The following is a 12386-nucleotide window of genomic DNA, read 5'->3' on the forward strand; positions in this document are numbered from 1 at the left end:
TCTGGACAAATTCCCAAAGACACCCTCCTGGGGTCTGCCGGGAGGCATTTACGAGGACGTGAGGTGCAGCGCTGCTGCCTGGGGAGGCTGGGAGGAACGCATGCATCAGAGCCCTCCAGGGTGCGCCCTGGCATGGGCCAGGCCTCAGGGCTGGCTGGCTGCCTGATCCGCCCTGGGCTGGCCAGGTCAGCCGTCCCTGGCCCATGGCCCTGCATTACCTGGTGTCCTGGTTCGAGTCCTGGGCCAGCCTCACCAGGTTGTGCACCAGCATGTCTGTGCTGTCTCTGGTGCCTGAGAGAAGCTTCTCAGCACCTATCTGCTCCAGGACGACCGAGAGGTGCTCGGCAGTGCACTTCCGGACTAAAGGGTTTCGGTGGCTGAAAGGAAACACAGTCATGGGCAAGGGCTCAGCCAAGGAGAGGGTGTGGGGCTCCCCACACTGGCACACATGGACCTACAGCTGTGCCTCCATGTCTCACGCCGCAATGGGCTCCAAATTCTGTCCTGCGCGGGTTATGGGGAATCTTCAAGGAAAGAAGAGACCACTCCTGACCCTGGAACTAAGGATGTCGGCAGGATAGAAGGCACAGATGATGTCTCCAGATGCACCACGTGCCCACCGACCCTGTGCCCTCCTGAGCTCGTGTTCCACCTTTGCCTAAACGCACTCCCCACCTTTTCTCCACCTAGAATATTCTACCTCTGCCTTCTGAGCACCACTCCCAACCCCGGCAGAAATAGTGCTCCCTGGGGTGGCACAGTCCTTGTCCCCTGGAAAGTACAGAGGCACCCTGTGGCACCCAGTCTCCCCTCTTGGGAATCCCCAGTACCAGGCACACACCAATCTCGGCACTGCATGGGAGTTATTGCACATTTGTTGAGCTGAACCGAGAAGAGTAGAGGGTGATTTCAGGGGAAAACCCAAAGTCTCCAAGGAGGAACCCATCTGGATGCCACCTCTCTCTTTTTCACCTTATTCAATGTGAATTCAATGTGCCCACAGTCCATTAGGTGACTCCAGCCCCTTTCTCCCCCTGGATGCCAGCCCCGTAGAACACAGAGGAAGGCTTGGGCTCTCCCTACGCTGCATGGTCCAGGGACCAGCACCATGAGCATCTAAACCTGAACCTGAACCTGCAGTGTAGCACGACCCCAGGGAATTCGAATGCACAGCCCTGGTCCAGGCTCCCCTGGTTCTTGCTGCCACAAATCACTGCCTCAGTGTGTTGAGGCACCTCCCTGCCAGGCGCCGCGCTACATGCCTTTGACTCAGTGTCTCCTCACCTCCCTCAGCTACCACTGTGGTCATCGTCCTGTGGGTGAGGAAGCAGAGGCTTGGGGAAGAAGCCAGAGAAAAGGGTAGGTCATTTCTCCCGAGTTAGCAAGAGCCACAGTAGGCACTTGAGCAGCGTTAGGGGGGCCGGCTCTGCTCTGCGTGCTCGCTCATGAATCAGCTCCTTTACTCCTCACCGTTTTCTTAGGATCCCCATTTTACAGATGAGGAGAGCGAGGCATGGGGAAGTGAAGTAACAGTCCGGGATGTGAACCCACACAACCTGGCTCTGAAACCCACTGGCAAAGGCCCCTTGGCTGCGACAACACACCCTGGGTCCTGTGTAAGCGTCAGCGTCGTGACTGGCAGTTCTTTCACCCTGTGGGAGGAGGGGCTTGGGAAATGCTTCTGCTTTTGCTCTTGATTTTGGCTTTTCCGTTAAGGAAACGCAAATCGGGCTGCAGAAAGGATCCAAGAGCAGCTGGCCCCTTCCTCCTCCCCAGAAGGCCGAGGGGTACCAGCTGGAGTTGGAGACTGTGTGCCTTGTTCTCCTGATGGCCCAGATTTCATCAGAAAGGGGGACCCCTTCCCTGGGGGAGGGGGAAAGCGGCTCCCTGGGCACAAGCCGAAGGCTGCTCTGCTGCCCTGCCTCCCGGGACGCGACCATGGCCCTGTAGGCTTCCCAGGATTGAGCAGAACCTCAGCTCCTCTCCCTTCCCAGCTGGGGACCAGGGCTGCCCTATCTCCCCTCATCATGCCCAGCCTGGCCCAGGAGGGGCGGGAGAGAAGCCCCCGGGGAGAGCAGGGGCCGCCTCCCCCAGGTGAATGCACGAGGCACCTGCTCCATCTCCCTGCTCCTCTCCCACCTCAGGGCCTCTCTCTCGGCCTCACCTTCCCAGGCCACCCCCACCCCTCAGACAACCCGCCTGCCTCCACGTACTAGATGCCCGCCGAGGTCAGGGCCACCAGGGCACGGGCTGGGGTCACGTGCTCCACCATGGCCCCCAGGGACCGGTTGGCCGCTCTCTGGATGAACTCGCTGGTGTTCCCCATCTTCTGGAGCAGGCAGCGGGTGATCTCCTCAGCCTCCTGGTCCATATTCTTCTTCAAGGCCCGGAAGAGGCCTCCCAGGGTGCTGATGGCCAAGCGGGACACCTTGGAGCGGAGGTTGGTGACCTTGGGGAGAGACGGGAGGGGACCCTGCAGGACTGCCTGGGCTGGGCCAAGGGCTCCTGCCCAGGCAGGGCATGGAAAGCACTTCAATTCATGTTCAGTGTCATCTTCACAAGGCCCTCGCCTGGAACAGTCTATACCCAAGGCAGGGGGCGCTGCCTCCACTTGTGATAAGATGCTTCTTCTTCCTTTTTTTTTTTTTTTTTTGTCTTTTTGCCATTTCTTCGGCCGCTCCCGTGACATATGGAGGTTTGCAGGCTAGGGGTCCAATCGGAGCTGTAGCCACTGGCCTAGCCAGAGCCACAGCAACACAGGATCTGAGCCGCATCTATGACCTACACCACAGCTCACGGCCACGCCAAATCCTTAACCCACTGAGCAAGGCCAGGGATTGAATCCACAACCTCATGGCTCCTAGTCGGATTCGTTAACCACTGAGCCATGACGGGAACTCCTAAGATGCTTCTTATTACTCCTCGGAGCCTGGCCAGGAGCCCAGCCTGGAGCCCAGCCTAGGCCAAGCCCCGGCCCCGCAGAGAAGGGGTTTGGGAAATGTTACCGCTGCCCAGAAGTTGGAGATCTGGCCCAGAACGCTCCATCCCTCCACAGGCATTCTGAGTACAGAGGACAATGCAGGCCATGATAAACGGGCACGGAGGATTCTGATTGTTTCAATGCTCAGAGATTAGAAATAAGGAGACTGCAGGCCTCAGTTTTCCAACCTGAGAAATGGGTGGCTGGCTGGGAGCTGAGAAATAGGCCGGGGATGCTCATGTTCCAGGAGCCATGGGCCCTCTGTCGCTGCTGCGTGGCCCACGCTGAGCAGCAGCACAGGGGAGGGGGACCTGCTGGGGGTCGGGCAGGGTACACAGGACACAGGAGGCCTCACCTCCCCAGTCACGGCCAAGGACACGTCATGCAGCCTCCCGGCGAGGACCTCCGAGTGACAGGCCGCCAGGCGCTGGATGCTCACCAGGCCCTTCTCCTTCATCTGCCTGAGAAGCAAGTCCAGGCCTGTTACAGGCAGGGGGGAGGGAGGAGCCCCCTCCCACGGCAGGCCAGGCTGCCTACGTCACCACCATCCCCTCCACGGCGGGGAGGGATTCCACGGCCTCAGTGGCAGGGCGTCCTGGCGTGACACCCGGGCTGAAATCCGAACAGTCCAGTACAAGCCATTTTACGGGGCCTACGGCTCACCCCCACCCAGGATGAAAGCCCACCCCCAGGACCCAGACGCAAAGCCAGCACCTTCAAGAGAAGGCACTTGAACATGAGATTCGAAGACAGAGAGGCCTTCCCGCAAATGTTCTGGACCCCAGGCCATCGCCCTACTCAGGGCTAAGCCTCAGTGGGAGGAGCACTGGGGCAGAATGAGCTTGACTTAGAGAAACCAAGGGCTGTGACCTTTCTTGAGCCCCAGGGAAGCTCTGCAGAGTCTCATCAGACTTTCCAGGCCTGGCTGTGGTGCACTACAGAGCAGCACACAGGGCTGTTGGAAGGCCCAGGGCACACCCGGGTAGCCACCCACACACACACACACACACACACCCCCCACGGTCCTCCTCCTCGGGGCCGGGGCCTGCAGTGGGGAGGCAGACGGCGCAGGCGTGCACGCAGGCAGGGCTTCCTCACCAGTCGCTGCTGTCCAGGCACTGGAGGGCATCTACCAGCCCCAGCTCTGGGTTCGAGAAAGGCCTCAACTCCTTGAAAGCTCGAAGATCCGTCTCCTCCTCTTCTTCCCACTCAGGAGACCCCAAGGTGAGCACCGCAGGTAAGGACTGAGCTGCACTCACAGAGAGGGAGAGAAGCAGGCATTCCCCAGGAGGACCAAGGCCTGGCCCGCAGTGCAGTGCCCAGCCCACCTTAGGGGGGAGGGGTGTGCGGGGGGGAAGGGACCCGGACCCATGAGGGCTGGGGAGCCAGGGCCTGGGCTTCACTCCTGGGGGAGGCACAGAGACCACTGAACCCCTGCCTTTGGTGGCCTGTTTCTATCTCTACCATTGCCAACCTGATTTTTTTTTTTAATCTTTTTAGGACCACGCCCATGGCATATGGAGGTTCCCAGGCTAGGGGTCAAATCAGAGCCAGAATCACCAGCCCACGCCACAGCCACAGCCACGGCAGATCCTCAACCCACCGAGGTCAGGGATCAAACCCTGATACTCATGGATGCTAGATGGATTGTTAACCCACTGAGCCACCACGGGAACTCCTGCCAACCTGATGTTATAAATAAACTGGCCTGTGATAGGTGGCTCGATGCCATGTGATCAAGCCACAGAGCTGGTGAGGCACCCCTAATCCTGCCCTGCCTGTGGTTGCAGGTGAGGCCAGCAAGTGTGTCAAAGAATGACTCCCCTGCTCACTCTGGTGACTCTGTAACCTCATCCCCACCCAGGAGCCTGTGTTACGGCTTCTCCTTCACCCCCCGCCCCTGCCACCCCATCCTTTGGTGAAGCTGCCCAAGCAGGGAAGTGGTCCAAAGGCAACAGGCAGGAGGTCAAGGCATGGCCACACCTGCAGGGACTGACCTTAAGCAGGGATGTTCTTTAAAACTTAGATCATGTTTTCTGGGCTCTCCTTCCTTGGGGACAGATGCTGGAATCATAAAATTCCAGAAGAACAGGAGGAAGTGTAGAGGCTCCTGTCTGGTCCCATGCCCGGATCACAGAGCTGAGGCTCCAGAGGCCCAGAGAGGCAGGGACCCCCACCCTTAGCATCTCCACCAGCGGAGCCCGCACTGGAACCCAGAGCTGTCACTGCTGAGACTCCCTTTCTGCCCAGGTTTTGCCAGAGATTCGTCCTTATACGCTTTTCCCTGTGGCATATCCAGGAGAGCCTGGGCACATCTGAGTTGAAGAACGTTAACTCCTTTGGCTAAAACCAAGACAAAAAGACCTCACTCCCGGATTTTTTTTTTTTTTTTCCTCAGCTTTGCCATTAGATCAAGATTCATTAGCCAGCGTCTTAGCCCCTATGGGCCACCAGCACCTTAGGTGACCTTGGGCGAACTTGAGTCTCTGGGTCTCAGCTGTGTTGTCTATAAAATGAGTGTCTTAGGTTAGAGAGGGTGATATATACCAAGCATCAACCATTCATTACCATTTTCATGACTTTTTTTGCTATAGCTCTTAATTACTTGTATTTACATGGTACGTTTCCTCAAATCAACCCGCTTTTTAAATCCTAAATAAGTTTATTTTAAAGGAAATTTATGTCACTGCCATAACTGGTAAATGATTATTTGTCATATATAGCTTATGATAAATATTTACAGTAAAATAATGTTACAAACTCCAGCCATAAAATGAGTCAGCTTCTGATAGCTCGAGCCAAACGCATGATCTCTTTGTTTAGAAAAGAGATTCACAACTATTACTATTATCATTATCATCACAATTTCTGTGATTTCCCATCCTTTGCTCAGAATAGCAGATGCTTTGTTCCTCCCATGAAACCCCCTTTACCGATGGAGGAACTAAGATTTGTGGGATCAAGTCATGACCCCAAGATGACCTTCCTAGTAAGTGATGGCCCTGGAGTCATACCCCTGTTTTTTATTATTGAATTCAAATGATTTCCTAGTTCCTAGTATACTAGACACCCAATAAAAGGATGTAAACTTTTCTAATAAAGGAAAGGAGCTTCACGAGTCTTGGAGCAGTTCTACAGACTAGCACCAAATTAAGACTTTCTACTTGATGGAATCAAAAGGATAGAAAAAGATTGGAAAAAGGAGGTGAGTCAGTATTATTTCTAGCATGAAAATGATGTTCTATTCTATTATCAACGTCCATGTTTGAGAGTTCCCATCCTGGCGCAGTGGTTAACGAATCCGATCCCTGCCCTTGCTCAGTGGGTTAAGGATCCGGCGTGGCTGGGAGCTGTGGTGTAGGTTGCAGATGCGGCTCGGATCCCATGCTGCTGTGGCTCTGGTGTAGGCCGGCGCCTACAGCTCCGATTCGACCCCTAGCCTGGGAACCTCCATGTGCCATGGGAACAGCCCTAGAAAAGGCAAAAAGACCAAAAACAAAAACAAAAAACAAAACAAAACAAAAACAATGTCCACATTTAATGAAACTCTGAACCAGGTTGGTTGCTTTCAAATATACTTTAGTAGCAAAATCTTTACAAGTGAAATCCCACGTGGGTGCCTAACATGCAAAAAGGGTAGGTGAAATAGCTGCTCCTCTGGTGGAATGGGGACACGGCCCCCCTTGGCACCTTGGCACCTTCCTGAGTCTCCCATAGAACCTTTGAGTCCTCGTCTGTCACCAGATCCGTGTCTGTAACCAGCCCGGTCCAGCCCTGACATTTCATAAGCTAACACCCAGGACTTTTTTTCCTCTTCCCAGTGTTTCCAGGCATTTCCATGGAGCCTGTTCCCCAGCATCTGTGGCCCCGCTGCACTGCTGAGTCCTCTAAGACACGTCACCCAGGCTGGGCACATCTATCTAGCCAGCCACAATTCCTGTTGCAACACCCTGTGTCCCCATTAGAATTCCCTCTGTGGCTCAGTGATAACAAACCCAACTAGTATCCATTAGGACATGGGTTCGATCCCTGGCCCCACTCAATGGGTTAAGGATCTGGCATTGCCGTGAGCTGTAGTGTAGGTCGCAGATGTGGCTCAGATCTGGCATTGTTGTGGCTGTGGCGCAGGCTGGCAGCTGCAGCTCCAATTTGACCCCTAGCCTGGGAACCTCCATATGCCGCAGGTGTGGCCCTAAAAAGAAAAAAAATCTGACTGCAGCAGCTCAGGTCACTGTGGAGGCACTGTGCCCTAGTCTGGCACAGTGGATTAGAGTTCCAGTGTTGCTACAGCTGCAGCATAGGTAGTAACTGCAGCTTGGAGTCGGATCCCCGGCCCAGGAATTTCCATATGCCACTGGGGTGGCCATAGAATTAAAAACAAAACAAAAAACAACCCTATGTCCAAAGACACTTTTTAATTCTCAGACACCGTTCCTCTCCCTGGCAAGGTGACCACCCCAGGCTGCCCCCTACTAGGACATGACCAAAGGCCAGAAGCAGAGCAGCGCAGGGCATGCCCCAAATGCCCCAAAGCATCTCGAGACAGCGTGCCCCCACCAGTCGGACTGGCCCCCACCTGATGCATGGCGCGCAAAGCTGGGCTCTTGCTTGCTGACGGGGATGCTGGGCAGGGAGGCCCGGTTGGCCCGCTTCCTCAGGACGACACCCATGTTGTTTCTGCGTGGGCTGCTCAACCCAGTGGGCACAGACAGGGTCCCACTGCCCCGGAGGGGAAGGAGGCCTGAGGAGGCAGAGAAAATCCTAGGACAGAGCCTGTCCTGCCTGATCCCCTGTGGCCCCCTTTGGAAATGGGCCCATCAGCGGCTATGAGAGAGCAGACGAGTTGCTCTGTCCAGTCTCAGGACAGAGACAGGGGCAGGTGTGGACAGCCTCTCTTTTGGCCCAGGTGTTGGCCAAGACGTCTCCCCGGCTTGGGGGACGCTTCCCCAAGATCCCAGTACCTTCCTTCGTCCAGGTCCTCCGGGAGGCCAGGCCCTGGGGAGCGAGCTCCCTCTCCCTCTCTGGCTCCTTGGCCCTCCAGAGCAGCTCCACCTCCTTCATCTGCTTCAGCCGCATCTTCTCCTGGGCAGACTTGGAGATGGTGACCTGGATCCGGACAAGGTCAAGGCAAACCCCATCACCCTGGGGACCCAGCTGGGCCCTCTGTACTTTCATGCATGCAGTCCTCAGGAATGGGAGTGGCTCTGGGGTGCCGACTGCTGTTCTGAGAACAAACCAAAGGTGAAAGGCCTTGCTCCCCAAGAGCCCCGTGGGGTGGGGAGATGGCAGCAAGGAGACCAGCCTCTCATGGCAGGCGATGTGCGCCAGAAGGGAAGTAAGTGGTACAGAGTGACGGGTTCCGTTTCAGGCAGGGAGGCCCAGGGTGCTCCCGGAAGCAGTGACACTGAAGCAGGGACACAAAAGAAGCCAGGAGAGGCCTGAGGCTGGAGTGCGCTGGGCGTGGCGGGAACCACAAAGAGGACACTGGCCCGAGGACCCCGAGTCAGAGGAGAGGTGGGACACAGGCCAGAGGTGGCGGGCATGAGCCACAGTGCACTGGGCCCTGTAGTTCATGGTGGTGGGAACTTGGGCTTTTCCTCTGGAGGACACAGAAAGCCACTGGAGGTTTTGAGAAGAGTGGTATGGCTGGACTCTTCTTTGGGGGCATTCTCTAAGTATTATTGGTTGGTTTTCTTAATATAACTTTCTATTTTGAAATAATTTAAGGCATTCCCATCATGGCACAGGGAAAACAAATCCGACTAAGAATCATGAGGTTGCGGGTTCGATCCCTGGCCTCGCTCAGTGGGTTGGGGATCTGGAGTTGCCGTGAGCTGTAGTGTAGGTTGCAGATGCTGCTCGGATCCTGCATTGCTGTGGCTGTGGTATAGGCTGGCAACTGTAGCTCCAATTTGACTCCTAGCCTGGGAACCTCCATATGCTGTGAGTTCGGCCCTAAAAAGCAAAAAAGACAGACAGAAAGAAAGAATTTAAGACTCACAAGAAGTCGCAAAATTAGAACTGAGGGTTTCCATGTGGTGGTACTTGGATTAGGATCACAGGAATAAAGACAGTAGAACGACCAGATTCTGGACATGTTTCAAAAGCAGAGCCCGCGGCTTTGGCTGATGGATGAGGTGTGAGATGAAAGAGAAAGACAGAAGGCAGGGTTGGCCCATGATTTGTGGCCAGAGAGGCCGGAAGGCTAGAGTTGCCTTTTACTGCCATTCTTGGAGAGGGATGCTGGGAAAAGGAGGTTTGGGGGGAGTGAGACTTCCACACATAAGCTCCAGACAAGGTAAATTTGAAATAGAATTTGATATCTAAATGGAGACACTGAGTATCAGTTCGATATAAATACAGTCATATAATTTAACTGCTGCTGGAGATCGGGGGAAGGTCTGGGCTGGAGAGGGAAATTTGGGGGTCCTCAGCATAGAGGTGGTACTTAGCGCCACAGACTAGTTCAGGTCCCAGGGGTCAGTAGACATAGACAAGACACTGGAGGGCTGAGCTCTGGGGCTTCCAGCAGGTAGAGGTCGGGAGCCAGCAGAGAGGGATCAGGAAGGAGCTAAATTTGATGGCGTTCAAGAAGCAAGAAAAAACCATCCCTCGCCTCCAGCCTTGGTGGGGGATTCAAGGAGGATGAGGCTGGGACAGGTCAAGTTGGAAGAGCCCTGAGACCTCGGGCTGCCTGTGGAAGGTGGTCCCACTGGTGCCTCAATGGGGGCCGTTTCAGTGGGGTTGTGGGGGCTAAGCCAGACCGGCCTGGACTCGGGAGAGGATGGGTAGAGAGATGAGGCAGTGTTTTTGCTTTGGCTTGGTTGTGCTTTCTTAGGATGGGAGGAGCACTAGGGAGCTAAGATGCTGGTGGAAATGATCCCATTTCAAGGAGCACATCATCGATGCAGGAGAAGGACAATGCTGAAGGTGGGACGTTAGGTGGATTGAGCTAGACGGCAGGAGAGCAAACAGGCTGCTTGAGGTTGCGACAATGGTGGGGGCAAAGTTACTTGCAGGGCCAAGGTCTATGGTCTATGGTCTGACCATGGGAGTGAGTGGCCAAGGTGGAGGACAGTTGAGTTTGTTTCATGGCCCTGAATTACTCCTCTTTTGTCTCCTCTGTCACCCCCACTGGAGCGGGAGGATGTGGTGACCGGACCTTATCAGCATCACTGGATTGGATGCTAACATAGTACATGCACCCAGCAGGCTTTCAAGGTCTAAGATACTCTTTTATCTCTGTCTCAAAGAATGACCGTAACAGGGACTCTCCATGATTTGCTAAATTCATCCAGACTGGAATCTGCGTGAATCATCTGGATCAAGGTCACCTTAGCAGCACAAGGTATTTGTCAGTCTGTCAAGCACAGCCTTTGGCTGATCTGCCTCTGAGTCAGCTGGCTCCGGGTTGCTATCTTGGGTGTTGGTTCAGATTACGCAGCTTGGTTCACCTAAGCCCCTCTGCACTCGCGCCCACATCCTGCTTCCTTCTGAACCATGTGTGATCTGCTGCCCTCCCTTCCTCCTGCATCCCCGCCCCTCCGCTCCCTGCTGCACTCGACCTTCACCTAGTCCTCTCACCTCCCTCCTTCTCCTCCCCTGCTCCCCTTCTTTGCTTTAGCCTTCATCCCAAACCTGTCTGCAGGTTCTGGCCTTAAGTCCTAAGGGCAGCTGCCTTGGGGCTCTTCCTTGCTTTCCCCAAGCTGGCCCCACACTTATGTGTTTCAGAAACACGTCTGTGTTCAACAGGTGGTCCACGGGGACCCCGACTTCCTCCTCCCCTCCTTTGCCAGGTACCTTGCTGCCAGTCTCCTTCTGGTCCTCTTCTTTTAGCAAAGGGTGAGCACCTTTGGCATGGCTGAAGGAGAAGGTTGTCAGGGTAGGAGCAGACTGAGATGAAGGCAGGGCAGGCTTCTCAGGGACAGTGGACCTGTCCCGGACAGGTGGGACCAAAGGTTTTGGCTCTGAGGAGTCAAGAGGAAGAATGGAGCTGAGGACCCCCGGCAGCCTGGAGCAGCAGCCATCCCTTTGGGACTGAGGCTCTATGACCCTGTGGTTGGTGTCACGTCTTATTGCTAAGCCCTTCACCCTGTTCTTCTGCCCAATATTTCCTTGCCGGAAAAAGATACAGGTTAAATGTACGCCACAGAGCAGCCCTGGCGGGTATAGAACAGGCTTCCGGAGGACCAATGCCCTCCTCCCTTCACCCTTCCAGCCATCCACCCATTCACTCAACAGTGATGACACACCTTATTCGAAGATGAGAGGGAGCAAGGAGGCTGGGCAGGAAATGGTGGGGGGGGGATCTGCTATCTAAGAGGCTTAAGATATTTCCTGAGAATCTAAGTCTATCTTACCTGACACGTGTGTATGTACTTCAGGAAGAAGAAAAAGAAAATGAGCCCACTCACCGCCATATACCACCATGCACCTGTCTGAGACTATAACATGGCACGAAGGGACCATAGAACAGATGCCAGCCCAATGCTCTCATTTTACAGATGGGGACGCTGAGACCCAGGGACCTTCAGGGGCTTGTAGGATTGATAAAATACAAATTCATTTCCAAATGGCATCAAATCCAGAGTTTCTCTTTGTGAGTCCATATTTTCCCAATTAATGGATTTTAAGAGTATATTTCTGGTTACAGAGGCAGAGTTTTCTCTTAATGAAAGAAATGTTAACCCAGTTCTCCTGCCCACAAAGTTCAGAGTCCGCTGTCCTTGAGTGAACTTGCAAATCAGGGGTCCTCTGAGATGGGGGGACCACCTGGGGCTGCCTGAGGCTGGAAAGGGCTCCTTAAGTCTGGGGATCCACAGGGCTCCTGGGTCACCCCGGATCTCTGCCTGGCCCATGCCTTCTGCCAAAGATCCCTCCTGGAAGAAGGATCCAGGGTGGAGGAGGAGGAGTGGTGGAGGCTCCATCTGCCCAGAGGTAAGGCAGGGCTGAGAGCCCAGTGTCCACGTGCCAGCTGACCAGGGCAGGGACTGCAGGAAAGCCACAAAATTGGGCGAAGCCCTCAGCTTCACACAAGACTGCGTGAGCCCCTACTGTGTGTCAGATGTGGTGCACACATTGGGCCATGCTGTCCCCAGCTGACAGCCAGAGGGTCAGAGAGCCCCTTAAGGACTTTGCCACTTTGCATCCCCCCTTCTCACCTATGCTTCCAAGAGAGACCCTAGAAAGCCTGTCCCTGCAGCCTGGCCCCTGCCCCAGGGGACCTGGGTCTCGAGCAGCAAGCTGGTAAGGCAGACAAGGGAGTAGTTACAGGCAGGCATCTCTTGGTCCAAACCTCCAAGCCAGCACTCTTAGGGTTGGCTTTTTTTTTTTTTTTTTTTTTGGTCTTTTTTGGGCCACACCCAAGGCATATGGAAGTGCCTCGGCTAGGGGGTCAAATCGGAGC

At 54.9% G+C, this 12386-nt stretch overlaps 1 protein-coding gene across 2 annotated transcripts in view; it reads right to left on the reverse strand.

Annotated features, from left to right (window-relative positions):
- TOGARAM2 (TOG array regulator of axonemal microtubules 2) overlaps positions 1 to 12386 on the reverse strand; it is a 57917-nt gene that overhangs the window by 20376 nt on the left and 25155 nt on the right. For both annotated transcript variants that reach the window (XM_047782352.1, XM_047782351.1), the window contains exons 8-14: positions 10781 to 10947; positions 7942 to 8086; positions 7557 to 7721; positions 4079 to 4229; positions 3336 to 3441; positions 2214 to 2449; positions 219 to 377 (exon numbers count right to left, since the gene is read on the reverse strand). In XM_047782352.1, coding sequence (XP_047638308.1) covers positions 219 to 377; positions 2214 to 2449; positions 3336 to 3441; positions 4079 to 4229; positions 7557 to 7721; positions 7942 to 8086; positions 10781 to 10947 — 1129 coding nt within the window. The remainder of the gene's footprint in view (positions 1 to 218; positions 378 to 2213; positions 2450 to 3335; positions 3442 to 4078; positions 4230 to 7556; positions 7722 to 7941; positions 8087 to 10780; positions 10948 to 12386) is intronic.

Source organism: Phacochoerus africanus, chromosome 5 (assembly GCF_016906955.1).
Source record: "Phacochoerus africanus isolate WHEZ1 chromosome 5, ROS_Pafr_v1, whole genome shotgun sequence".
In the NCBI taxonomy this organism is placed as follows: domain Eukaryota; kingdom Metazoa; phylum Chordata; class Mammalia; order Artiodactyla; family Suidae; genus Phacochoerus; species Phacochoerus africanus.